This window comes from Emydura macquarii, unplaced genomic scaffold, assembly GCF_026122565.2.
Source record: "Emydura macquarii macquarii isolate MOO-44397 ecotype Brisbane River unplaced genomic scaffold, CSIRO-AGI_Emac_v2 contig_383, whole genome shotgun sequence".
NCBI classification, from domain to species: Eukaryota; Metazoa; Chordata; order Testudines; family Chelidae; genus Emydura; species Emydura macquarii.
In genome coordinates this window covers 4767392-4794040 of record NW_027130520.1, presented here as the reverse complement: position 1 = coordinate 4794040, position 26649 = coordinate 4767392, and the positions used below count along the sequence as shown (strand labels likewise).

The 26649-nt window shown below is 38.8% G+C and overlaps 1 protein-coding gene across 2 annotated transcripts in view; it reads right to left on the bottom strand.

The window, feature by feature from the left end:
- The window catches only part of POP1 (POP1 homolog, ribonuclease P/MRP subunit), a 34795-nt gene that overhangs the window by 5433 nt on the left and 2713 nt on the right, over window positions 1-26649 (bottom strand). The window contains exons 3-14 of one of the 2 annotated variants that reach the window (XM_067537062.1): window positions 25314-25496; window positions 23762-23937; window positions 22382-22630; window positions 21678-21765; window positions 21098-21285; window positions 18541-18791; window positions 18303-18396; window positions 17082-17193; window positions 15634-15753; window positions 5803-5918; window positions 3773-3964; window positions 2682-2836 (exon numbers count right to left, since the gene is read on the bottom strand). In XM_067537062.1, coding sequence (XP_067393163.1) covers window positions 2682-2836; window positions 3773-3964; window positions 5803-5918; window positions 15634-15753; window positions 17082-17193; window positions 18303-18396; window positions 18541-18791; window positions 21098-21285; window positions 21678-21765; window positions 22382-22630; window positions 23762-23937; window positions 25314-25496 — 1924 coding nt within the window. The remainder of the gene's footprint in view (window positions 1-2681; window positions 2837-3772; window positions 3965-5802; window positions 5919-15633; window positions 15754-17081; window positions 17194-18302; window positions 18397-18540; window positions 18792-21097; window positions 21286-21677; window positions 21766-22381; window positions 22631-23761; window positions 23938-25313; window positions 25497-26649) is intronic. The other variant, XM_067537072.1, reaches the window with a different exon arrangement.

Sequence of the window (26649 nt, the reverse complement as noted above, 5' to 3'; positions counted from 1 at the left end):
GGAAGCCGCTGAGAGTCCAAAGGGTAGAACAGTGAATTGGTAATGTGTTTGACCCACAACAACACAAAGGAATTTCCTGTGGCCTGGAAAGATGGCAAAGTGGAAATACACGTCCTTCAAGTTGAGGGTGGCGTACCAATTGCCCAGATGCAGAGAATGGTTACCCTGACCTCGATTATCCTTTCGAAATCTCAACTTCTTCAAGTATTTGTTGAGGTTCCAGAGGTCGAGGATAGGGCAGAGTCCTCCTTTGGTCTTCGGGATTAGGAAATACTGGGAGTAAAACCTCATCCCCCTGAGATCTTGAGGGACCTCTTCCACTGCTCCAACTTCCTGAACCTCCTTTTGCAGGAGTTGCTCATGAGAGGGATCCCTGAAGAGGGACAGGGAAGGGGAAGGAGGATGGGAAGGCGGGTGTGAAATAAACTGGAGAAAATATCCCAGTTTCAAGAAGTGCGGAGGACACACTTATCTGAGGTAATTCGGGACCATGTGTTGTGAAAATGGGATAGACAATGCAAAAAAAAAAAAAGGGGAGAATCTGGGAAACTGAATGCTACGCTGTCCTTGGGCACGCCCTCAAAAGTTCTGCTTGTTTCCCCGAGGACTGTCTTGGGCAGCCGGAGCTCCTGTTGGAGGGGAGATTTTGGGGCCTACATCTATTATTGTTTCTGACCCCTCGGCACTGTGTCCCCCACCTGGATAAGCCCTGGTAGAAGCAGGGCAAGAGTATTGGTCTAAAAGGTCTCCTTTGAGGTGCTGGTATGTGGAGCCCTAAGGACTTTAGGGTGGCTCATGAGTCCTTCAGACTATGCAGTTTATTGTCTGAGAGGAAAAAAGGGCAGAACCCTCAAAGAGGTGGTCTTATATGGTGTTTTGCATCTCCTGAGGCAGTCCTGAAGCCTGGAGCTCAGTCTCCTTGTCACACCTGATGACACTCCGAGGCCGGAGCACTGCTCACTGACACTGATAAGCCTGCTCTCTGGTCTGCAGGTCGAAAAGCGGCTTCCATAAGCAGGAACTTCAAGTGCTGACTGAGCTCCATTTGGGTCCTAGGCTTGAAACCTCTGCAGAGCTTACACTTGTCTTTTAAATGAGACTCCCTGAGGCAGCTGAGACAGCCCATGTCTGAATCGTCCCTTGACATAGGTTTCAAGGAGGACGCACAGGGCTTAAAGCCAGGGATAACCTCCCCATCCCTGCAGGGACGGGTAACGACCCAATAAGCAGGCACTTGCTCTACTGCACTAATTATCTACAGCTAACTAAATGAACTACAGAACTACTTACAGGTACTTGGAAAGAACACAGATACGAGGGAAGCACTTGCTAGGGAAGAGCAGCAGTTCCAGCGACCATCACGGGCGGTAAGAAGGAACTGAGGAGGAGGGTTGGCAGGCCCCTATATAGAGCACCAGAGTGGCACAACTCCAAAGAGCACCAGAGCTGACCCCGCAGGTACTTCTGAGGGAAAACTTTCTGGCAAACTGTGCATGCAGTGTGCGTGCACCTACTTGGAATTGACATGAGCAAGCACTCGAAGAAAAAAATTACAATACTGAAATACCGGATAAAAGGAGAATGTTCTATCCAGCTAACTTTCAAATCATTAGAAAAAATTAAGTGACAGGCCCCAGTTTAACAATAACTAAGCATCTTTTTTCCTTGCATTTTAATCAACTTTTTTTAAAATAGATGGGCAGTTAACGCTTTAATTTTATTAAGCAGGAATTCTGAATCTCTGGAAATTTGACTTCCACACAAAACTGCCATGTATCAGTACTTCCAGAGTGCAAGGGTTCTGGACTGCAGGAGTTCTGCTTGTTAGTTGGAGCTGTTGTGCCTGATGTTACTCAGTCTTCTCCTTAACCTCATTGTCCTCATTAGCAGACAGAACACCTGACACTTATTTGCCCAGATAGTACTTCCACTTGTCCCACATTCTCAGGTAACAGTCGTTCTGCCAAGCTGAAAGAACCTGAGTACTCTATATAGTCACTCTGAGAATAGCACTGACATGCAAGCAATTACCAAGTCTCTTTACAGAGAGACTACATATTGGGCACAAAGGTACAATCAAAGATAACTGCCACTTTTCCAAACACGTACAATATTACATGGGTATTTGACATTAGCTGACAAATGGTGAGTCTACCTCAAATAAAATGAAAAAGCTTTTTAGGTATGCTCTGAGAAGTTATTTTCTCTGAAGATTTGGTAAAAGAATTAGAATATAAGCATTCATTTACTTGGGAAAATAAATATACTCAAGAGTTTTAATAAGCTTCATTATTGTGCTTTCTACAGTTTCCTGCACCCTCTTTAGTAGGTAATACCAAAATGTCTCATCACCAATTTTATCATTCTCCACTTGGTGGACACTGATTTTCTCCCATGTGTTGCTAATGGAACTTGAAACGTATGGCTTTGTTTACTCTGTTGTATTATGCACAATTGTATTATAGCTTTTTTCTGAACATAACTAAAACCTTATTCCCAGAGTTTATTCATGCACCCTATTCAGGGGAGAGCATTTAACATTTTCCATAAAATGAATTTTTGTTTCTTATTATAGTGGGATTTAAAACACTAAGCAAGCCCACCACAAATCACAAGACTAGAAACTGAACAGAGCAACATATAATTTTAAGGCATATCTATCTTGGAGAAATTAACTTCACCTTTTGAATTTTTCAAGGAGATTGTTTTCTAGTTCTTTGGCAAATTGGATTCCAGCAGGACAGTCTGGGTAATCATTTGGAATGTGAGGTGTTCTTTTATATTCGGAATGTTTCAAACCCTCTTGCAAGCCGCCTACTCTTGCACCTCGATATATCTGTAAGGTAATAACATTAGTATTTCTCTAAGGCTCCTAACTGAAGTATCTTGACGCAGCCCTTAGGAGCTACTCTCAGAGTATTGAGCTTCTATCACCTTAGTTTTGAAGATGTGATTAAAGCAAAGATATCACATTCTAAAGACTCATTTGAATGAAATACTAGTTATGCTTTATTGGTTTAATTCTCAAAAAGGTATCAACAAACCTATAGAATGATTTCACAGATTCTGATTGTAAGTGTTGGAAGGAGTGTTATATTATCTCTGCAACAGACCATCACAATTGTTCTATCCATATGCACAGAACTATAAAGTGAACTGCAGAAATGCATAAGAAACCATTCTCTTTAAATTATAAGAACTGTATGTTCCAAACAGCAAAGTAAGAGCAATCAGCACAATTTAAACTTTGCTTTCCTGTTTCAGGTTCCATGAAATTAGAGATTGCCAACCTGTGTTCAATACGAACTCTCAGTTGGCAACATGCTGGTGAGGTTGACCTAGGGCTGGGCTATAAGGACGGCATTAAGTATCAAGTAAGAAGCTTTGCAGACTCTCAGAACGCAACTTTTTCCTTAAAATTTTGTATTTCTTTTATCTTTTAAACCTTAGAAACACGAAAGCTGAAAAACTATAAAGCGGCACTGGTCTGCTCACTCTGCCCCCAGATAAAGCCTCATTTCATGCTCTGTCAAACATCCATGGTGGGTGCAATAAATGGATGTGGACACAATGGTAGGTTGTTTTAATTATTTTTTTAAAACAAACTGTGTCACCTTCATGACAACATTCATCTGTTCTCTTTAAACTGGAATTTTGACCCAGTAGTTGTAAGTGGGTTGCACAAGAACAAGTTTTCCCCCAATATGAATGTATCAGAGAAAATGAACTTATTTATCATATTTGCCTGCAATTTGTAATGAAAGCCACTTACAAAAGGAATCCAGAAAGCCATGCCCCAGCCCTTTGGGAGATAGATATCCCAGCCACTTCCCCATCCTGGTCGATCTTCACCAGCCACTTTTCCTGGCTGCTGAACCAAGAGTATAGGAATCTTGGATTCACGAGGACCCAAGTCAAGCTGTGAGCCGGGTACCAATAGTTCACTTCTCATATGATTTAAATCCTGAGATGGGATAAAAGCAGTTGAGTAAATGCTCAATAATTTAATAGTCATGTTTCTTTTTTCAATAAGCTATTACAGTTGCAGACACAAACTGATTTCTTTATTATAGGCAGTAAAGTAGGTGACCAGAATTCTGCACCGGTTATTCTATGTGCATTTGAATCTGTCTTCACCTATAGATAAAAATCATTCACTTACAACAAAATTTAGGATGTTCCTGGGAGAAATATTAATCTCAGCATGCTTTGTCCCCACTCCCCCTCAAAAAAAAAGTAGTGCAGGATTTTCACGTCAGTGCCCCACGCTATTGCATTGCACAGCAGGTACTGAAGCTTAAGGTAAAGTAGAAACACTGACTTCTGAAGAAACCCCATTAGTAAACAAATTGTGAAAATCAGACTACTAGACAACTTGTATTATGGAGAGAAATTTTGTACCATAATTTAAGGGCTCTTCACATGAGCATTTAAAATTTTGCTGCATAGCAGACTAGCTGCTTTCAGACAGTTTGTTACTCACTATACTGAGCAACAGCTGAGCTGTATCATTTTTAGGATTCAACAGTTCCAAGGAAAAAAGTATCTTTGGTTAAAGCAATGCTGAGAACCGATTTCACAGCCAGTGGCGTAAATGAAAATGAAAATGGCACCCAGGAATTCTCAATCATCTTTTGCTATAACCCCTTGATTCCAAAGATCAAGGACCTAAAAGTATACATAAGCCCTTTCCAAAAACATCCTTTCTGCTTTAAAAACTCTACAGAGCAGCTAGCACTCAAGTTCATGGCAGCATGCAGAATGTCACTAAGTTCATAATGGTTCTCACACTCTGTTTTGCCTGAACACAGTTATTTCTATTCGGCTACACAGGGTCATGCTTTAGAAGTGCTTTGACTGATTGTTTACACAAAGGTGATCATCTAAAGGAATATGATGCCAATTCATACAGAAATTAGTCACAAATATTTTCCTATTTCAAAAAGAGAAGCAATGCAGAACTTGCAAGCAGAGGGAGTGGCAGCTAATGTGACTTGAAGCTACTCTTTTGCCCTTCTGATCCTGGGCTGTTCCACAGCCCCTGGAGAGCCTAAGTTATGGAAGCCTAACCCCACAGCACTGTGTATTGCAACCTCGCTCCAGGCATGACTCTCCAGTCTCCAGATCACCCCTTTGCTAGGATTTGTGAGGCAAATCCTTGCAAGGCATCCTTACAGCTATCTTCCTTCGTTTCTGGGTGCCATGGGATACCTCGCCCAACCAGATCTGAAGCTTTTAGTGTAAAGGCACCAGAGCAAGGGTAAGGCTCTCACCAGTTTTTAGAAAGACAAAGACATTAAATTATTTTATCCTAAACACAAGCCAGTAAAACTTTATTTCAAAGCATAAATTAAGTAACGAACAATACATTACTGTAATGACAACAAGAGATCTGTGGCCGTGATAGATGCCTCTGGATAAGATGTTACCTATTTTCTGTATTACTGTATCTGAAGAAGAGAGCTGAAGTCTCTCGAAAGCTTATGTCTGCAAATATTAAATTTGTTAGTCTTTAAAGTGCCACAGATCTCTTGTTGTTTTTGCTGTATACAGACTAACACGGCTACCCCTCTGGAATTACTGTAATGGTTGTGCAAGATAATTGCATAAGACAACTCCAGTGAACTAAAGAACAGACTCTTCATCTCAGTAACACATAAGATTATTAAATTAGGAAGTTATTGTTTTGTGAATTGCAGGAGGGTTGATCTTTAAACATCACCATATGGATTGTGGGGGGAGGAGGGGAGCAGTAAGATGTTAACCCACAGTTTCTTTATAGTAATGCATGCTGCTAGTTACCTGCTCTGAGATTTTATTTTCAGTGACATTCTTACAGATAGTCTGGTCCCAGATAAAGCTGTGAGCACATTCCACAGGGACACCTTCCAGAAGCAGCTGCCTAACTTTCTCATTATCTGTAAGAGAGAGAACCTTCGTACAAAAACCACATTTCTCAACTTAGATAAGCTACATAAAGGGAATATACAACTAATGTGAGCAAAGTAAGTGGACAGACTATAGCTATGGAAATGGATATATTAAAGCCCTTAATATGAAAAATCAAAGCTCCAAAAGAACTCAGGTACCTTTTAGTTCATGCCAACAACATCCATGTGGGGCAATTACAGCGCAGCGCTTTGGTGTGTGCAGCAATTCACAGCCCTGCAGTTCAAACTGTGCGGCCACACAGACAAGTCTTAAAGCCACTTTAATTCTGAATACGTCCACGTAGGGGTTTAATGTGGTTTAACTAATCCGCTTTAAATTCACACCTTTAGTTAATTCGAACGAACTTTCATCCTTGTATAGACAAGCCTTAAGCATATTAGTTATACTGTTGATTTAAAAATCTGTTTGTGGTTTATGTCTGAGAAATTATTTTAGAGAATTGAACGAGTGGTCTCATCAAAAGTAGTTTCATAGCATAAATTAGTAAGTATATGTTGCCAAGTTTGACAAAAAACGCTACAGATCTGTAGTACACAACCTATTGTTCTCTATAATTTGTGGAACCATCCATTAAGTGAAGAAGGTTGAAATTTACTGGGTTTGGGAAGTCAGCAGAGAAGCTACACTCTCATGTCAACAAACTTGCAGGATAACTGGGGATGATCTTGATAATTTTAAAATGCATTATAAAAATATTATCAGTACCTAGTCTAACACCACCTAATCACTTAATTTGCTGTTCTCATGCTCCCTTCAGTCTGTTTATCTTCTTAGAGCTTTTAGAAGCAGGGACTGTGCCTTTTCCAGGTTTGTAGTGTCTAGACAGTTGTGGGTACCACCAGAAAAACAGTATTTTTAGCCCTATCATTGACTTATTGTGACACCTTAGGCAACTCATTCAGCTTTTCTATGGCTCAGTTACTCTCATCTGCAAAATGGGGATAATGTTTATGCTCTTTTCTAAAGCACTTTGAGATTTATGGAGGAAAAGCACTGTACAAATGCTGCTATTATTATTAAATACATAATACTGGTGCACAAGTTGCCATGTATTACCCTACAAAAACAAGATGATCTCAATACAGTTGATCTTTTTTCAACTTGACAGTGTCCCTTATATACCTATAGAGCTATCAAGATGACACCTCCAAAGCACTCCTGCAGTTCGGCAGACACAAAAATAATTATTAGATCTTCCAGAAGTTAAGATCCCTTAAACTTGAGAGCATAGATCTAGAGGATTATGTTCTGAATCTGGATCTTTTACATCAATCTCTAGCAAAATAAAGGCCGGTTGTAAAACGCTAATATCCACAGGGATTTGAGAAAATGCTTTTTTCAAATAATTTCAACAGATTAATTTATTTCTTCCATCTATGCCGATGCTGAAATAGGAATGGTATTCAACTATGAGCACATAAAAATGACACAAAGATAAGCAGCTATGTTGAACAGATAGTTTAGCATAAGTCATTAGCACATATTCTAAGGGACCATTCAAGTGAAGTAGCCCGTTAGCATCCCATTAGGACAAAAAGGGGGGATGGTGAGTTACACTGTTGTAATAAGCCAGAAATCTTGTTCCTTTCACCAACAGAGGTTGGTCCAATAAAAGATATTACCTCACCCACCTTATCTCTCTAATATCCTGGGACTGACACGGCTACAACAACAGTGAATACAAAGATAAGCAGACTCATCTTTCTCTCACACCCGGTCTCTCTATAATCTGCTTCTCTCTACATATTATCAAAATGTGTCCTAGCTCACTCCTTTGCTTTCTCCTCTTTGGCTTCTCCTCTTTAACTGCTCAGTTAAAGGCATCATAGCTCAAACATTTACATCCATGCCCCATCCTTGAAACCCTTCACTACTTTCTATATTCTATTGCAAGAAGTTAAAGAGCTATCACCGCTGAATTTAAAGGAGCCATCACTGCTGCTATGTCTGTAGTTTTAATTCCCTCTTCTCTCCCCATACATGTCTTCCAGCCTTCTTCTCTATGCCCGATACCTCTTTCTGCTCTTGTCTTTGTGCAGACTCTCATTGCTCCCTATGTTTAGAAGAATCCCATTTGTCTGCCAAACATCCCAAACCCAAATCTCCTCAGCAATGACCTCTTTACACCCACCCCCTCCTGAAGGGCTATCCCTTGCTGTTTTGTTTGAGTTTGTAAAAATCACTGAGGAAGGGACCATGTTCTTGTAAAGCACTGTGTGCATTTAGTTCAATGGCACCTGGCCCCTAAATCCCATTTGGTCCCCTGGAAAATCCCATTTGAAATCTCAGCAGTGTGCACTAAACTATATAAGAACAGAAGACATAGTCCCTGTCCCAAGAAAGTCAGTAGTCAAACCCAAAATGTACAGATTGATAAACATGAGGGAGATACAGAAAAAATGATTTCCTCTAATATAATTAGCATTTTTATTGGTGTGTGAGATTATATCATAAAACTGAATTTAATACAAAGAATTGTGGTGCTAGCCAAAGTCAGTCCAGCAAAGGAAACAAGTGAAGGGGGGGAGGGGAGGGAATTGGACATTTTACTAGGGGGCCAAAAGTTCAAAAGTGGTAAAATGTATGTGCAGAATACAACACATTTCAGTCAAATCAGAACCTTTAGAATGGGCTCAGGTTGTTGTACTTCACAGAAAGCCAAGTTTCAAGAGCAACCTGGTGAGCAGTTTTGTTTCTTGGGCAAGCATGGATGATAAGCCAGTAGATTTAGGGCTGGCAATGGGTAAAGGTACTGCATCCTGAGGCTATCTTCAGTATTTACTACAGGGCAATAATTGCTGCTGTTAGAAATAAAAGAATTTTAAAAGGAAAGATGGGATCCATTTAACGAGGTAGATGAAAGAACTCACTCAACAAGCTTGTAGTTCCCTGGAATCCATACCTTTGGGGATCACCCCTTTGGTCCTCTCCTTTTATTAGAATGGTAGCAGAAATGACCACTACAGGAAGGAAAGTATCTAAACACAGGAAGTTTTGAAAGGATCAAGTTATCCTTAATGTGTTCACGTTATTACCTACAGGAGAGAAATACTCAAGAGCTATTTGAAAGACACTTTCTTGAAGAATAAATGAACTGACGTACCACACCCACTTTATAACACAACACATGAATCCACGAATAAAGGCTAAGACAAGAAATGCTACTTTTCTAAACTGTTTACCTTGGAGAGATTGTAGAGTCTCTATGAATTCAAAGGCTTGCTAAAAACGTGAATAAGATCTTTATACAAAGTTAGAGGATGAAAAACTAAAGTATGCATGACATCTGTTAGGATACCATTTCAAAAACTTATAAATACCTACTCCATTGGGGCTGGAGTTTCCAAGAAGATAAAACACAATCGACAAGTAAAGCAACTGTTTCCTTACTGCTAAGGTGACACCAAGTCCCAAAATTAGCACAAATCAATATGATCATATTTCTTAAACAAGGAAGGGTTTGTCAAATTCAAAAAGTTAAAATGTCTGGCTAGTAATATAAAGATCTGGACTCAAACACAGATAGATAAGAGCCAATGTGTTCTACGATTTGTATGATGATCCAGGGGCATGCATGACTTTGACAGATATTAAGAGACCATAGCTTTATACTCAGCACTGCAAAGTCCTACAAGGAAAAATGTTTAAAAGTACTACATGCTCCAAATTATGAATGTTGCTGTGGGAACACTAAAAGCATCTTTAGCACAGGATGTTCCACAGTGGGGCTGGTTGAAAAGGGCTCACTGCATCACTGGTAATAAAATTATAATGGAATTATGGCTTCTTTCATTGGTTGCTCCTGTTGAGATGGGAAGAAACACATTTCTGTAACAGGCCATCCCCTGCTGCCCACTGGTGTGAGGCACATACAGGCATGCAGCAATTCTCCAAAAGGGGCCATGTTTTGGGAATTTAATGTCTTCACCCTGCACACGCCTACATCACATATCATCCAAAAGTTCATTTTATGTACATTTAGACGAGTTATGATGTGGTGCTGTCAAGTGGTGCCATAAGATGGTAGGCAACATGAAACAATGGTACCCAAAATAAGAAAGTTTCATTTTTACACTGTTCTAGAAATACAGCAAATGTGACTGTAACTACAGTTTTTACTGTTTTCATTACTTTCATCACCAAAATGTGGTGTTTATTGGTCAAAGCGATATAACATACCAAAAGATTTTTTTTTTTTTGGTTTGCAGGGGTATTTTTTTCCAGAAATGAAGAAGTTGTTTAGCATGTGGCAAAAATCAACATTCTGCATTATTCTAGCATGAAATGTTTGACAATTAAGAATATGCAATGTGAAAAGTACCTCACAAGTTTTATAGTTTTCAATTGAAATTTGCTCACCAGATCAGTCTCTCATTGAAGGTTTGCACCAGTAATAATAGATTGCATGTGCACGGTTTGTACTGTATAGTGAACAGATACAAATGTATGTGAATTCCTAATGTAGAGCTTCTCAATGTATAAGCTTTTGTACACACAATGTAGCATCTTGTCTGCCTTGAAGGAGGTTTTAGTTTGTAATTGCCTATAAATGCAGTACAAGCCTTTGAAATATTCTAGAAACTAGCTTTTTAATTCAGGTCACAGGTCAGTATAGTGTTAGAGATGACAGTACACAGCTTCATAATATGAATATGCAAAAGCTACGAGAAATGGCCTAACAAGAAGTAGTGAAGACAAAGTCCACAAACAGGTCCTTGCCTCTGCACTGAAGAGGAATGAAGAGCATGTTACAGCTCTTACCAACCAAGTGATGATGGAACAATGAGAAGAACAGAGAAAGGTGAATTAGGGCATCAACTGGAAGCTCAAGCTGAAAGAATCCATGACCTAGAAGCATGCAACAAAGACACGAGAGTGTACATCAGAAATGCCACGGCTGTCATATAAATGATGACTGGAGACAAATTCCACACATTCGATGAACTGGCTGCTGAGTACTTGAGGCAGGTCCTAAAAGGATTTGACAAAGCTAATTCTGTAATTCAAATGTTTGACAGATATGACTATAGTAACTCCATGAAAACCACCAAGAGACAGCGCTGGAGAGGATCAAAAGTTGGATGCAAGAAATACCAGGTGATTGGAGTACATCCATGGAAAATGTTTTTGAATGTGGCATCCAACAGGCAGTCACTTGTGAATATATGGTTCAAAATGCACTTGAGGAGTATAGATTAACACCCAACACAAACACTCCTTCTTGCTGGAGGCTTTTCCAATGGTGAAGTAATAAAGTCCATCACCAGCAGAGGTGCTGAAGAAGCCCAAGACTTGGACAGTACTCAAAAAGAAGTGGACACAAGGATGCTTCTACATGCTGTATGTGCCAATATAGCTTTTGGATCACTTGGATTATGTCTACACAGCAAAGAAAAACCCAGAGCTGGCCAGTGCCAGCTGACTCAGGCTCGTGGGGCTCAGACTGTAGGGCTGTTTCATTGCTGTGTAGACTTCCAGCTTTGGGCTGAAGCCTGAGCTCTAGGACCCTCCCACCCCACAGGGTCCCACAGCCCAGAAGTCTACGCAGCAATGAAACAGCCCCACATTCAAGTCCCGCAACCTGAGTTGGTTAGCATAGGCCAGCCACGGGTGTCTAGCTGGTGTGTAGACATACCCTCTGTGTCAAAGGAACCATAATAATTGGGTCACCTGAACAAATATTTTGATCCTTGCTGTTCAGTACTTTCCAAACACAGAACACAGAGATAACATGTGGATTGAAAAAGGCATCTTTACCAACACAACTGACAAGAGTTTCTTGTTTGTATCTGTGCATGCAATTTGTGATACATTCACTCCTGACTTCTGTAACATACTTCCTGCTGTACACACTAACAGGAAGTGACTGTCTTCCCTATTTAGTATAGGTAAAAAAAATCCATGTTAAATATCAAAACAAAGGGAACTTACTGCTTCAGAGATCCTCTCAAATTGGGAGAGTGCACCAGACAAGCCACAAATTTCTGCAGCAAGGAAGTTGGTAGCAGTGCTGTATGATGAGCCAAGCATGAAAGAAAAGTAGACCCACAGAGACCTGAATTGCTTGTGCCTCAATCTAGCCATCAAAGAGGACAACTCACTGTCCAAACTCCCACCATATAAGGATAGTTTTGAAGCGCAAATCAAAAGAGCATCTTTGAAAACAAACATTTGGATGTCTTTGTATGTAGGTAAACCAGATATTCTATCACCATAGATAGAAAAAAAAAAGTGGCTTCTGAACTAATTTCAATTATATCTGAGCTTCTACAATACTTTATTAGTGTCTATACCTGTAGGGGTTGCTGTATAATCCACTGTATCTATCGTCAGAACAATCTTCCCTGTACAGAACTGTGTGCATGCCAAGGCAAAGACGACTGTGGTAGCCTACACACTTGACAGATCATAAGGATCAACAAAAGGATAAGAAATGTTACCAGTGCTATTATATTTCAACAATACCTGTACAAAATTTATTAGATTTTGTTTTACCCTTTAGATTGTCTTGAGGTTTTGAGGCCAAAGAAATCCACTTTTAAGTCTTGAAATAATGCATAATTACATTAACAGAACCGATTGCAAATATTTCAAAGTGGTCATTTTAATGTGTTGATGGTGTTATTGTTTCATCTCTGTTTCTATGGTAATAGCACCTTAACTACACATCATACTTCATCTTAAAGCAGACATAATAAGCTTTCAAATGATGTATGATGTGCACATGTATAGAGGGTACAGTAAAGTCAACCAAATTGGTGGTGTTTGCCGCTCACCTACTATGTCTGCAGAATGCTCCACTGAAGGAGACTTCACAGGTGGCAGCAATCGTATGATCACCGAAGATTGTCACTGGTGTGCCCCTACCTACGAAGGCTTCTCTACAATTAATAGGGTGGAGAAGGGCAGTAATTCTTTTACATTTCTGGCACATGCTCCTGTTTTCAATGGACTAAGGGGAATCTAAATGTTTATATAAATGAGTTTTGTGACAAGCCAACTAGAGGAAGTGATGTTTTGCCTTTGACTCAGGTTAGTAAAAAAGAGGTTCCCATGTTCACAGCTGGGGAGCTAGTAGAGAAATGCCCTGCTGAATTAAAGATGTTGGGAGTCATCTTCTTTTGCTCCTCAGAAAGGCATTCAACTCAGCCACTTAAACTTCAGAGTTGCTGCTTTGTCTCAAAACCATTACTACTACTATTTCTTTAAATGTATTTTTCAGAATTATATTTTACCTATACATAATCCTAAATTACCTTTCAAAAATGGTGGTAAAGCCCTGTCGGGTAACAAGCATGGAGCCAGTTATTTAAGGGAATTCAAATTTACAATCAGACATTAGAGATCTGTTAGCAAATGCACTTTTTAGTGTGTGTATTTATCCAAACCAATATGGTCTCAGGTTAAAATATATTAAGGACTTTAAAAGAGGTTTTTTTTTGTTTTGTTTTGTTTTTTTTTTAAATTTAAATGGACCATTAAACTGAAGTACTTAAAAAAAGAAAAAGTGCCATTGAGTTATATTTTTTACATATGTGCATTTAGAAGTTATGTTTTTGTAGGGCTTCTATTAAAATTAAATTGGAGTTACATATACAGTCAAATTATACAGCATTAAGGACGTGCATGGAGTTTGGAAGGCAATAATAAATAACTGGCCAAGTGAAACAAAGCCTAGCACAACTCTATGGCATCTCTCGGCCTGTAGCACAATAACTTTCGCACACTGCATGCTATCAATGGCATTTCCTGAAACTTTAGCATAGGTACCAATGGAAAGAACGTCACTGACTGTGGTGACAACTGGAAACTCTAATTTACACTAAAACCAGGGATTGGCCTCTAATATCACAATTCCACTGGGTGCTTCTGGATGCTGAGGAGAGGCATCAAGGGACCACAGAATCCCTGGCCAAATGGGAAGGGTAATCGAGAACCTTAATAGGGGGAGACAAGGGAATAGATTCCGAGTTCCTGGCCTGGAAGGAAGAGGAAATGACGGCACAGAAGGTTAGAGTTAGTGGGATGGGAGGGGAGGACACAAGGTTAGAGGTAGAGCTGGTTCTAAGTTTTCTGAGGGAATGTGTTTCTGCTTGAAAATGCTGATTTGTCAACACAGAGATGTTCCATGGGAATGTGTCTATTTTGACAAATTTTAGTTGGAAACCAAACTGGCTGGCCTGGCTTCCTAGTCCTGACAGGCAGGTCTTGGAGGGCTGTTTCTGGCTCTCTTACCAGGGAGATGAAAGGGCTAGTTGCCTTTCTTCTGCCTCCTTTCCAATCTGTGGAGGCAGGAAGTGCTCCTTGACTCTTTATATTACTGCTGGACCCTGATTCTTCATCCTCAGCAGGGGAGGGCTCTAGTTCTAGTCTCCCTTACTCTAACTGATGAACTTCTCTTCAGCAGTTGAACTGTGCCCCACTGCTCCTGCCATCTGGCAAGCACTTTCTCAGACACTGTTAGCAAGATACCAGGCTTATTCCTGGTGACAGACATGGTGATGAGTGGACACTCAGAACAACTAAATCCCTTGCCCCTTCAAACCAATTTCTTGATAACTGATCCATATTGGGTTATAGCTGAGTTGGTTTCACCTTTTTTATATAGTAAGGGTCGGGGATACAGCAATTTATCAAAGAGGGACTTGAATGAAAAGGTGGACAAACTGGTTCATGAGGTAGACTGTTCCAGGCACACGAGATAGAATGGAAGGAGGATACAGAAAGAAGGCTTATGGAATGAAAAAAAGACATATAGGTAGGAAGGGGAGCTTTGTAGAGCCCTAAGAAGATCCAGATGAAGACTGAATTTTCCATGGAAGTTGTGTGGATGGAATAAGTGACTGGAAGGGAAAATTGTTTTAAGCAATATTCTGGAGGAAGTCCATCAAAAAAAGAAAACGATTTCCAAGTCTCTGAATCCTTATATCTTTCCTATTCTCTGCTATTAGTTAGTTTACTGCTACGTTTCCCTTAGTAGACAGAAAGGCCATGGCAATATTTTATTATTACTTAATTTGAAATGCCTACATAGTACTATACTTATGTAGTTCCCATTGTATGCTACTGCATGCACTTTGAGATACTCAGACTAGGCTACACTGGACTACAACGTCATCATTGTAATAAATTACTGACGACACATACACATTAGAGTATCAAGTGTGCCTAGTGTTTTTCCTGTCTGACTTCATTAGCTCTCCTTTCTCAAGTAATAAGTTTTTGCAGTTGAGTGTTAACCTTCAGCATACAGGGAGTTTACAGTAGAAACACTAGATCTTTTCTTGTACAGATACAAGCAGTGCCATTATGATCAAAGCAGAACAGAAACTGACAGTGTTATATCTTATCTTGTAGCACCTGGTTGGCCTTGCCAGGATTCGAACCTGGATCATCTGTATGGTTAGACAGAGGCTTCCATTGAGCACAAGACCAGCTTCGGTGCAAGTCCCTTCCTTTCAACTGCTATCCTTAAAGCTACATAGTTTTCAAGCAGTTTCTGTTCTCAAATGCACCTAAAAAAAGCAAAAGGAAGGGTTTGGACTTGGAGTATCATCAGGAAGGAATGACAACATACAATATGCAGAAGGCATATATAAAGGCAGAAATAAAGTGCAGAGATAAATCAGATCTTACCCTATCTTGTTTCTTTACACTCACAATATGAATTAAGTACTTTACCTTGATATTTTTCTGGATTTGGCATAGCTTTTGACCTCTTTTTTGGCAAATTCACTCGAGGATCCCCAACAGTCAGGCCCAGTATAGTACCTGCAGGAATTTCTGACGGAGAGCTTACCCCTTTAAAATACACAAATGCACATCACCATGAAACAGACATTACCAACAGGAAAAAACAGTGGACCAAAACAGGCTTCTCCACATTCTTTACTTGATATATTTTTGCCTTGGGATAGGGTGCCTTTGCAAGCCTGAGAGGCAACATACTGTTTAATATATATTTCTGAAGAATCATTAGTAGTCCAATATATACCCAATATTGTGGAGACAACAGTAGCAATATTAAAGGTAAGGTTATATCAAGATTTGCAAGTGAAATCACTGCTCACACTTTAATGATTGAATATATTCTCCAATTTTGGCATAGTAACTCTTTAGATGACAACTGAATTTTCCATATGCTTTTTTTTTTTTAAATACAAAAATACCAATCAACTTTTTCCAGAGGAAATATTTTTAAAATGCTCCTTTCTGAAGTTCTGTCATGACAATATCAAGTTTTTGTTCCACTTGCTAAGCAGACTTCAAATTTCAAATGCACACCCACCACATCTCTGATGGAGACCACTTTTGAACTAGGGCCAGATCCTCATCTGCACCAGTTCTGCACCCAACATAGCTGGAAGGAGAGGAGAGGCAAATCTGGATTTATGCCATCGTCACATTGCCCCCAATCCTGGTTGTACAGTGTAAGAGAAGAGATACATAAAGATGCAGGTGGTGGGAAGGTAAAGGACACTGAAAATGGGAAGCTGATAAGTGGTGCACCATGGGTTGAATAATTAACTGTTTCTTTCCTTGCTTTTAGGTGGGATATCTAGTTTAGAAATATTAAATCTAAATTAATGAAGTAACATGTGAGTAAATAATTAATTTTACATATCCTAGAATTATAGGCTTAAAGAGAATTAATGTTGCTTTGATTTAAAGTCAGTTTGTATTCTCCAATATGATGCAATTGAAAAGATTAGTCTCAATGTACTTCTTTTTACCTCCTCCCTCACCACTTCATTATTCGGCATTACATACTTACAGTTTGGAAAGTCAAATGGATTGCAATACCAGAGCAACTTCTTGTGAAGCTTGCTTCGTTCCTGCAGTAGCTAACATTTCTCGTTTGTATGATGACTAAGTTACCACCAGTCTTTGACAAGCTGAAGTGATTCTATCTCTAGCCTTCTATTTCTTTGATAAATGAAGCCACACTAACTACACAAGTCCTTTTGCAATATTTTCTGCCTGAGGTAAAAAAAAATCATTTCTCTGTCACTGTAATAAAAGGCAAAAGACACTTTTCTACAGAAGTTACACACGCTGGTTGTGTACCATGTTCATTACTACATAGTTTGAAGAGTTATGTTTTTTTCCTCAAATCCCTTACTATATACCTTGCAACAACTCAAAGATGGCTTCTTGACGTTGATTAAGAGACACCTTCTCAGAATTCTTGCAGTTTTCTACCCACCAGTTGTTAAATTCCATTTCTGCACCTGCCATCTCCTGGAAAACAATGATTTCCTGTGAGGAAGATTAAGTGGCCCCGAAGTGCTTGGTAAGTGCAAATTCACACAATTTTCTATAGTGTTTGTATGTATATGTACATCAGATAATTCTCACAAAATATGCTTTTACTCCTACTCAAAAATTTTGAATGGAAAATCCATTTTTACTGACATCTAAACTGGAGTTTAATTCCTAGATTACTGCAAAAACATGACCAGTTTAATTCTTCGTTCCAAACCCGAAGAACTAATAAGACAGTTTACAAGGTTTCTCAACCTTTTCAGGTTGGTGACCTCTTATTCATGTCAGAAATTTGTGACCCCCTTACACTTACTATAAAAAAGTACGATAAAAATAAGAGTAAAAACAGTAAGCCTGTGTGTGTGTTTCAAGAGAATACTTGACCTTGATGTGTATGGAGAGAGATTTTTTGCTTCAGATTATAACAAAATTGTTCAGTGACTCACAACCCCCTTGACCGCCTTTCAACCTCTGGTGGGTGGTGACCCACTGGTTGAGAAACACTAGTCTACATTATGCTAGACTAAACCTCAAATCAGCCTGGGCCTCTAATGAAAGTTGCAATACACCACTATTCTGAAAATTTGAGAGCTTGCTCCACAACAGTGAAGTTTTGTTTCCCTCTCCCCCCGCCCTTTTTTTTTTTTTTTAACTTTTGATTTCTTCAGGAATCTCCACATCAGATGCCTTAATGGAAAGTATGCTTTAGTCAAATACAAGTTATTGGGTTCAATATAGAGGTAATAACTAGATGAAATTTAATGATCTGTGATATAAAGGAGGTCACACTAGATAATCTTATGGTCCCTTCTGGACTTAAAAAGTCCAAGTATGAATTATACCGTATTTCCCCATGTATAAGATGCTCCCATGTATAAGATGCACCTTAATTTTGGGGCCCGAAATTTGAAAATAAATGTATTACGGTACATCACCGGTAAGTACCACTGTATAAGACGCACCCAGTTTTTAGACCCCAAATTTTTCGAAAAAAGGTGCATCTTATACATGGGGAAATATGGTAGGTATTACTATTCAGTGGTATAGCTTGTGCATCACAAGACGTAAATTGCTGATCTCCTTACAGTTTGGACAGAAGCAGTTTTCAGTGTCTCTGTAAGGACACAGTGCGAGAGTGGGCCAATCAATCGATATCTGAGAATCTCCATCGTCAAATCACTGAAAAAGATAAGTTACATACAAAGTAAAACTTTAAGTGTTCATTCATGCAGCTTGTAGGAATGGCACACTAGTCAGCAGGATTTTATATCAGAGTTTCTAGCTAATTTCTAAGGTTAATAATTTCTGGTACTATAAACATACCTGATCACAATGCCAGTAGTTTGTGATGTCCAGCGGTATGACTGAAGGGGAACCCTGGTTCCATCACCAATAATCTTTTTCACTGGCACAGCTTTCTCTCCTTCATTGTCTTTCCTCTTCCTTTTCTTGCCAACACTCATAGCTACAGCTGTCTGTTTTTCTTCTTGAAGCAATGTGACTATTGGTTCAGGGGAACAGGTTTCTACAGGCTCGAAACACTGAAAGACTGCTTTTAGCTCAGTCAGTATGTCCTAAGGAAAAATGTAATATTGAGTTTGCATTAGCAAAATGAGCAATTTATTTGTAAGATACAAATCTAAGATACAGTTTTAGAATTATGTTGTGCTGATTTCCCTTCCTATAAGGGCTATATTTACAAGAGTACTTTGGCACCTAACTACCACTTTAGACATCCAAATCACAGAATCAGCTGCCCCCAAACCCTGTAAGCACTTAACTCACTTGGGGTTGCCTATATTTTTGCAGTGAAAATTCCTTGGGTGTCTATGTTTCTGCCTCTGAGCATGTGCACTGCAGTGCCACTTCAGGTGTCCAAATACTTAAGCCTCACAGCAATGTTGAAAGAACTGAGAGAATACAGGTGTTCTTCTATCTAACTTGCCTGTGGGGCTTGATCTGGAAGCGCGTTCAGACCTCACCTACTGGATCGGGCTGCTGTAGAGAAGCTTACATAAAACACCGGGCAGGGGCAAGAAGGAAGACAATCTCCCTCAAAATGTTGAGCCCAGTGATTAGGGCAGTGGCTTTCAACCTTTCCAGATTATAATACCCCTTTCTGGAGTGTGATTTGTCTTGTGTACTGCCAAGTTTCACCTCACTTAAAAATTACTTGCTTACAAAAATCAGACAAAAAAATATACAAAAAATTGTCACAGCACACTATTACAGAAAATGTGCTTACTTCCTCATTTTTACCATATAATTATAAAGTAAATCGATTGTAGTATTAATATTGTACTTACATTTCAGTATATAGCATACAGAGCAGCATAAACAAGGCACGGTCTGTATGAAATTTTAGTTTGTACTGACTTTACTAGTGCTTTTTATGTAGCCTGTTGTAAACTGGATAAATATCTAGATAAGTTGATGTACTCTTGGAATACCTCTTTGTACGTCCAGGGGTGCATGAACCACTGGATATGGGTACCGACTTGGGAGACCCCCCAGATCAAGAATCCTCTCCATCTGAGGGGAGGAAAGGAATCTGAACTGGGATCTACCAGCATTAAGTTGAGTGCCCTAACCACTGGGCTGTGTGATAGTCTGATGAAGGACTCCCTCAGTCTCTCTTGTTGAAGCCATTTTAGTCTGGATAAATAAAGAATGACTCACTAGAACAGAAAGAGTGAAAGCATGAGAACAACTCTGTAGACTGGTGATTAGAACACTCCTTTGGAAGGGGAAAAATCCAGGATCCAGTCCCCTGATCCAATGACTTTTTGGACACAGTGTGTGCTAATTACAGAATTTTAAGTTACGTAGTTAAATGCCAGGATACTAAACCTACAATAAAGATGTTCCAAGCTCAGCTTGTTACTAGAAAAAAAAAAGTTAGTCATCACTGTACTTCAAGCATACAACTAACTAATAATTGCATTAGGAGACGCTGCAACAAGCCAGAGGGAATAGAGAAAATAATTCTTGTAAGAATTTAGGCAAACAAATACATGGTTTTTGTGCAAGATCAGCAACATTTATACATAGGTTGTTTTTTTTTTTATTAGTGCTGCAGTAATAATAGAGTTTTCAGGACCTGAGTCAAATGACTTTAGAAATTAGTTAAGCAATTTAATTAAGGTTGTTTTTAACCTTGCTGCCACTTCAAAGAAAAGCAACTTGTGTTTGCTGTTAAATAAAAGACATACATACAAACCAACTATGAGGTTAATTTATTATACTTCTCTAAAAGTGCTATACAATATGAAAATTAAATTGAAAATTACAATGTAAATCAAATTAGTCAAACCAAGGAGTTATCAATAATACAAATTACAATTGGTTAACTAAAAGGGAGAGAACAACTTGAGATTAACAGTTGGTCAAATTATTTCATGAGCACATTCAGCAATCAAATCACAAATTTAACGTAACACCAATGATTAAGATTTTGTCACGGTTATTTTTAGTAAAGTCAGGGACAAGTCATGGGCAATGAACAAAAATTCATGGGCCCCGTGACCTTTCTGTGATTTTACGAAAAATAACAGGGGGCGCATGGTTAGGGAGGGAGGAAAGAGAGCTGGAGCCCCATGGGCTATCAAATAGCGAAATAAAGCTGCTTCAAAAAGTTACTTATTAAATCCCATTAATGTAAACTAAATTAAAAAACATTATAGAAAGAAAATTTAAGGTCTGTGTCTTACAGGATGCAAGAAGCAGCTAGAAATTGTTTTCCTTCTTTGTGTCCATATACCGCACTCAGTTTTCGCAAATCCATCAGAAAATTATTGCATTTCAGATTTCCTGAAGTGAAGATTCCAGAGAGAGACAAAGAGCCTAAAGTTCAACTATTAAGAAATAGAATTAGATATACCTGCTTAAGGGATGGATGTGTCCAGATCCACAACTGTCTCATTTCAGAAGTAATATCAGACCCATCCTTGGGTTTCCAAATGAAAGTAATGGGACCAAGCATATCCTCAGGATAGCGATCTGCCCGGTAAAGGACTAGAGCACCCTGGAATCTTCCAGACAGACAAGGCACAGCTGCAAAAGTCGGTCCTGAAGAAAAAAATATGCACATAAAAAGATACAGAAATATCTTCTATTTCAAAACCTTTCTTCAAATGGACTTTCAGTAGGAAGCTGAGACCCAGAAGGCTCGATCTTGGTATAAAAAGACATTAAAACAATTTCTCCCACCTGACAGATTGAAACAAGATTTTTGTAAGCTATCCCAGCCCTAGTACCCACTACTTTCCTCCAATCATCTTCACAGAAGGATTTTTCAACTACTTAATATAACCAGAGCTCTGTAGTAGCTTTGTTACAAGGATTCAGTTTATTCAGATTGTACTGTACTTTTATTGTACTGCGTTTTCTGCATCATGAGTCAGATTTTAGTCTCTATTTTGAAGCCTACTTTCATTTTCAAGTATTTATGGAAGTTTTACCTGTATCTATACTACACATCCGAGCAAGCACCTTTAGAAGTTCTTCCTCTTTTCCACTCAACTCCAGGCAACAATAATATGATAAATCCTGAAATAGAAGATACTGAAGCTTTATAATAGCATTAAAAATAAACTCTGATAAGGAGATGCCAAGAGAGTTAACTTTCAAGGCTTTGATCAGAAGCAAGAGCTTAAATAACTTAAAATTCAAGTCAAGGGCGTGTAAGTAATTTATATTTTGCTTACTCTGTATTATTTATTTAAAAGTAAATGTTTGATCTCCTCTGCTAATTGCCAGTTTTGATTCAGTAAGCATTTATCGTATATAAAGGCCCAGATGGTCTAACCTCAGACCAACAGAGGAAACAAATTCCCTATCAATGTCTGCCATTGAAAACACCCGGCTTGAGGTGCTGTCCTAGGTGCTAGAGCGTCTAGCTTTTATGGTGATATAAAGGGAACAATATTTGAATACAAAATCTTTCATGTATAGCTAAACATTTCCTGCAAACGTCTGTTTGCCTCATTCTCTTTCCCTCCAATCATTCTCCATCCCACAGACATTTCATAACATCAAATATTAATAGTTACATCATTACACACGCTACCCTATAAGACTGCTCTAATGAGACAGTGAGGCATCTATTATAATTTAAATGTAAATCATCTTGGCAAGGTAAGTGAAACTGATGCAATCACGATACCTGAAGAAGGCAGTGTTTTGTCATGGCTCGATAGCAAGCCCTATAGCTCTTAGTTGTGGGTCTGTCTCCTAAGCAGTATCCCCATTTCTTCACCATATGAAATCTCTTTGCATGCCAAATGTGTGTCTCCAACCAAATATTCTTCTTTTGCCTACGATTAAACTCCACCACCAGGTTTATGTGACGCCTTCGAGCTTTGCGGCACTTGCTCTTTGAATGCTCTTTTTTCTGATGCACAGCTTTCTCTGCCTGTGTTTTCAGGAGAAGAGAGGATATTTCAGTGACAAGTCTGAGAGCACCAGTAAGTTTCTATAGAAGAGAATGGCTGTTCTAAATTAGAGGTAACTGAACATTGCTAACACTTAAACACATGGTACATAGTGTGATTTATTGTTCACAATTAAGATTGTAAGTGTGTAAAACGAGGAAGTATTTCTCTCCCCAAAATTAAAACAAAGAGTAGCAGGCTTTAGTTTTTCACCTAAGAATATACAGGTAAAACATTAATTTTGGAATTTACCAAACAATGAGTTTAACTGCCTATTTTCCAAATTACTGTACAAAAATAAACATATATCACACATTGATAACAGGCTAGAAAAAGACTGAGGGTTTTGAGTCAGTCCTGACGTTTATTCAGCTCTGCTGGTGCAGACTGACCGCAGCCAGTGTTTATTACAGCTCATGCTCACAAGAACCTGCACACAGGTGAATTTCAGCCTTTGCAAGTAGATACTGATCTGTTTAGACAAGCGGCTGACAACTGTTAGCACCAAGAATTAATTTTACTGGATATTGGAGCATGTGGGATGATAGAGATAGATTTAAGGACACAGAGCTCGTCCTTTTCCTAAAGATTTACAAACAGCAGTCCACCATTAAGTCATTATCTTTAAGCATAAGCTGAAGAGAACCTGAATTGCCAGAGGGGTATCACTGAAGTTTGATAATCAAGTCACAAATCACATTAGAGGACACTGAAGGCCACACCATACAGAATAACACAGAATTGGTACAAACATTTTATATTTTGGAAAAAAATTACTTGACATTATACTCACAGATTTTAGAATCTCTGCAGTGACAAGATTTTTTGACTTAAGAACCAGTCATTTTACCAAATACAGATATGTTTAAAGAAATAATTGTTAGCTTAAAGGCAATGGATGAGTGCTACCTTTTAGTAAGTCATGGGTCAAATTACTCATAAAACACATCAGGAATGCTAGACTCAGCAGTGGCAGTAACAAGTTTGAGAATCATGCACACATGAAGAGCAGGAAGGGAAAACATACATAAAACATTCTTTAAAATTAACCAAACGATGCAGTTTACAGACGAGTCATATTTAGACACCAAATGCTATAAGTGAATTTGCACCTCTTTTCTGGCAATCTCACGGAGCCGTCTAGGTAGTCGTTTAATATTGTGACTCATGGCTCGTCTTCGCATGTGCCTAGGTAGAGTCTGAAAGACTAATGAATTGGAAGACTTCTGTGTAACTGCCTTCAACATTGCATTGATTTCAGCAGCACGGGCTTGAGCAAAGGTAGATACTGAAATGAAAAAACAGTCAGATGTGACATAGTGGAAACAAAATTAAATGAGAGGCTCACCTTTTGTTTACTTTGTTTTATAACAATCTGATGCGAAGGGTTTTGCAGCAATAAAGTTTGCACTTTTTAAATTTAGTGTAACTATGTAATTCTAGTATGTTGCTGCTATAATTCCCTAATGATTCTTACAGTATTTACTAAGCAAAACAAAAGTTAACTTCTCAAATATTTGTACCCTATTACTGAAATAATTTGAGCTCTTTAGGTATTTTGATGTTCTCAACAAAAAGCAAACATTCACGTGACACACGATTCTTAAATTGCTGAATATTTTCCTTAGATCACATTTAACTGAAAAAAAGTATCTAATTTATATAAATTTGTTCAGAGACAAAAATAACCAGTGATGCAGAAAACCAAAAGGGCAGCAATTATGGTATCACAGAATGTTAAAAATTCTTTGACAACAATCATCCCTGAACAACTGTTAGTACGGATTGTGCACGCTGATTAAAGATTACCAATTGATACAATGTGCCAAATCATGTAAATTGGTATGTTTTATTTGCCCCTTTGCTCCCATATATGAAGGTTTTTGTCAAAGAAAAAATTGCACTTAAATCATGTGATAAACATTGTAAACAGATTTGCTGACTACATTAAGGCTACGTCTGCACAGTAAAGTACACCACTGGCAGCACCACGTCAGGTATGTGTAGCCATATGTCTCAGTGAAAAGCAGACTGTGTAGCTACACATCAGTGAAAGGCAGCAGGGAAAGGCTCCTGCTGCCGGCGCCTTTCCCCACTTCTATGGGGAAAGACTCCAGGAGCAGGGAGGAAGCAGGACAGTACACTGCTAAAAAGAACAGCATAGATGGGGAAGGCACTGCTTGGGTGAGTAGTGTACACACCCATAGGTTCAGGCATGTCCTTAATTCTACTTGCCAAAATAGTGCCTCGCAAACTACACTGTTGTTTATATCAATGCTAGGGGATGTGTAGCATATGTACTCCACATACCGCCAAAAGTGTGCAGTGCAAACGTATCTTTAAAATGTAGGTCCACTGGCAGCATTCATTTCTCTAAATTACAGAAACTCAGAATATGTATGTCTTTGTGACTAAGTATGTTTAAATCCACAAAACTGGAAGAAAAAAAAAAAAGAGTGGCAAAAAAACAAAGACTTAGTGTTGGTTTCAATCTAGAAGAGTTTTTACTGAGGACAAAAGGACCCTGATAAAACAGAAGTCCACAAATGCATTTCAAATAAGGTCTCAGTTCTTCCAGATATTACTATAATTTAAAAACAAAAAACATGGACCTGAACTGTCAGTCCACAGCAACTCCTAGCAAAAATTTCTACGGACACTTACCTGTTACGTATTTAGGCATTTCTTGAGAAATGTTTTGACGTCCTCCCCTCCAGCTTCCTCTTCCTCTCTCACCTCTATTTTGCCCCTTACAAAAATATTGTTCTTTCCTGTACGAAGGTCCAGGAGACTGATGTTGATGTCTCTGTTGCTGATACTCCTCTGAACTATCAGGATGGACATCTGCTAGCATGATAAAAAAGAAACAGAGGAAGCGAAAAATGCAATCAGACTAGTCAAAATAAATGAACAAATAAAATAGTTTTTCTAGCATGTGACTAGATTTTGTATTCCTTTAAATATGAAGTTAGCCACCCTTTCAGTTTCTATTCTAAATAAGTCAATGGTTTTAAACTGTTTAGTATTTTATTTTTTATACATATTTGAAGAATCTTATAAGAAGACAACACACCATATGTACAAAGGTAAAGGGGCTGCATTATTTATAACTCTGAGGGGAGGAGTCAAGAGCCTTGCTCTATTCAATAGCAAGCCTTCTGCAGATTAAGTAGTTGTTTGTACAGGTTAAAAATGGAGTCCATTCCACTCTTTGGCCTCAATACAGCATTAGTTATGCCAACATGGAACCTTGTGCCCAGACCCATTGACTAAGAGAGGACTGTGTAGGGGTCTATGGTGATGGCTCCCACTGCAAGATCCAAACATCTGACTGGATGATCTGGTGTTTTAGAAATGGGGTTCTAGAAAGACAAATGAAAATAGTATTTTCCCTTAAACTCATAATTGTGTGCTGTGTAAATTATCTGGGTTTCTTCACATAAACTATGGATATACACAAGGGTACTTTTCTAGGTTCTTCTGTCTATCTTAAATATATTGTTACACCTTTGTTTCTGTTAAAAGCACTTATGTTCCAAATATGCAATATTTTATTATTTTTAAGGTTTGTAGTAACAAGTTAAAGTACAGGCTTTCCACTCTGGAGATCCGAGCCAAGATTTTTCAGTAATGGGTGTCTAAAATTAGGACACTAAGACACTTGTTCAGGTGCACAAATAAGTGGCCTGAATTTTCAAATGAGATGATCACACAGTAGCATACACTGAATGTTTCAACAAGGCCTCAGGAGACTAATGAGGTACCCATTTTTAAAAATCTTAGCTATGGTCAATGATCATTTACTTTACATCACAAACATACCTCTTACAATTAGCTGCCTCCAAAGAGGCTTAGCAATGGAGTAGCAAGAAGTCAAGAATGAGAAAAATTAAGATGACACCATCAACCCGAAGCCTAGTCAATTTCTAAAGAAAATTAGAAGTTGCTTCAAGTGCTACACCTCACCACAAGTCCTTTTATCAAGTTTTGTGGTTTTACA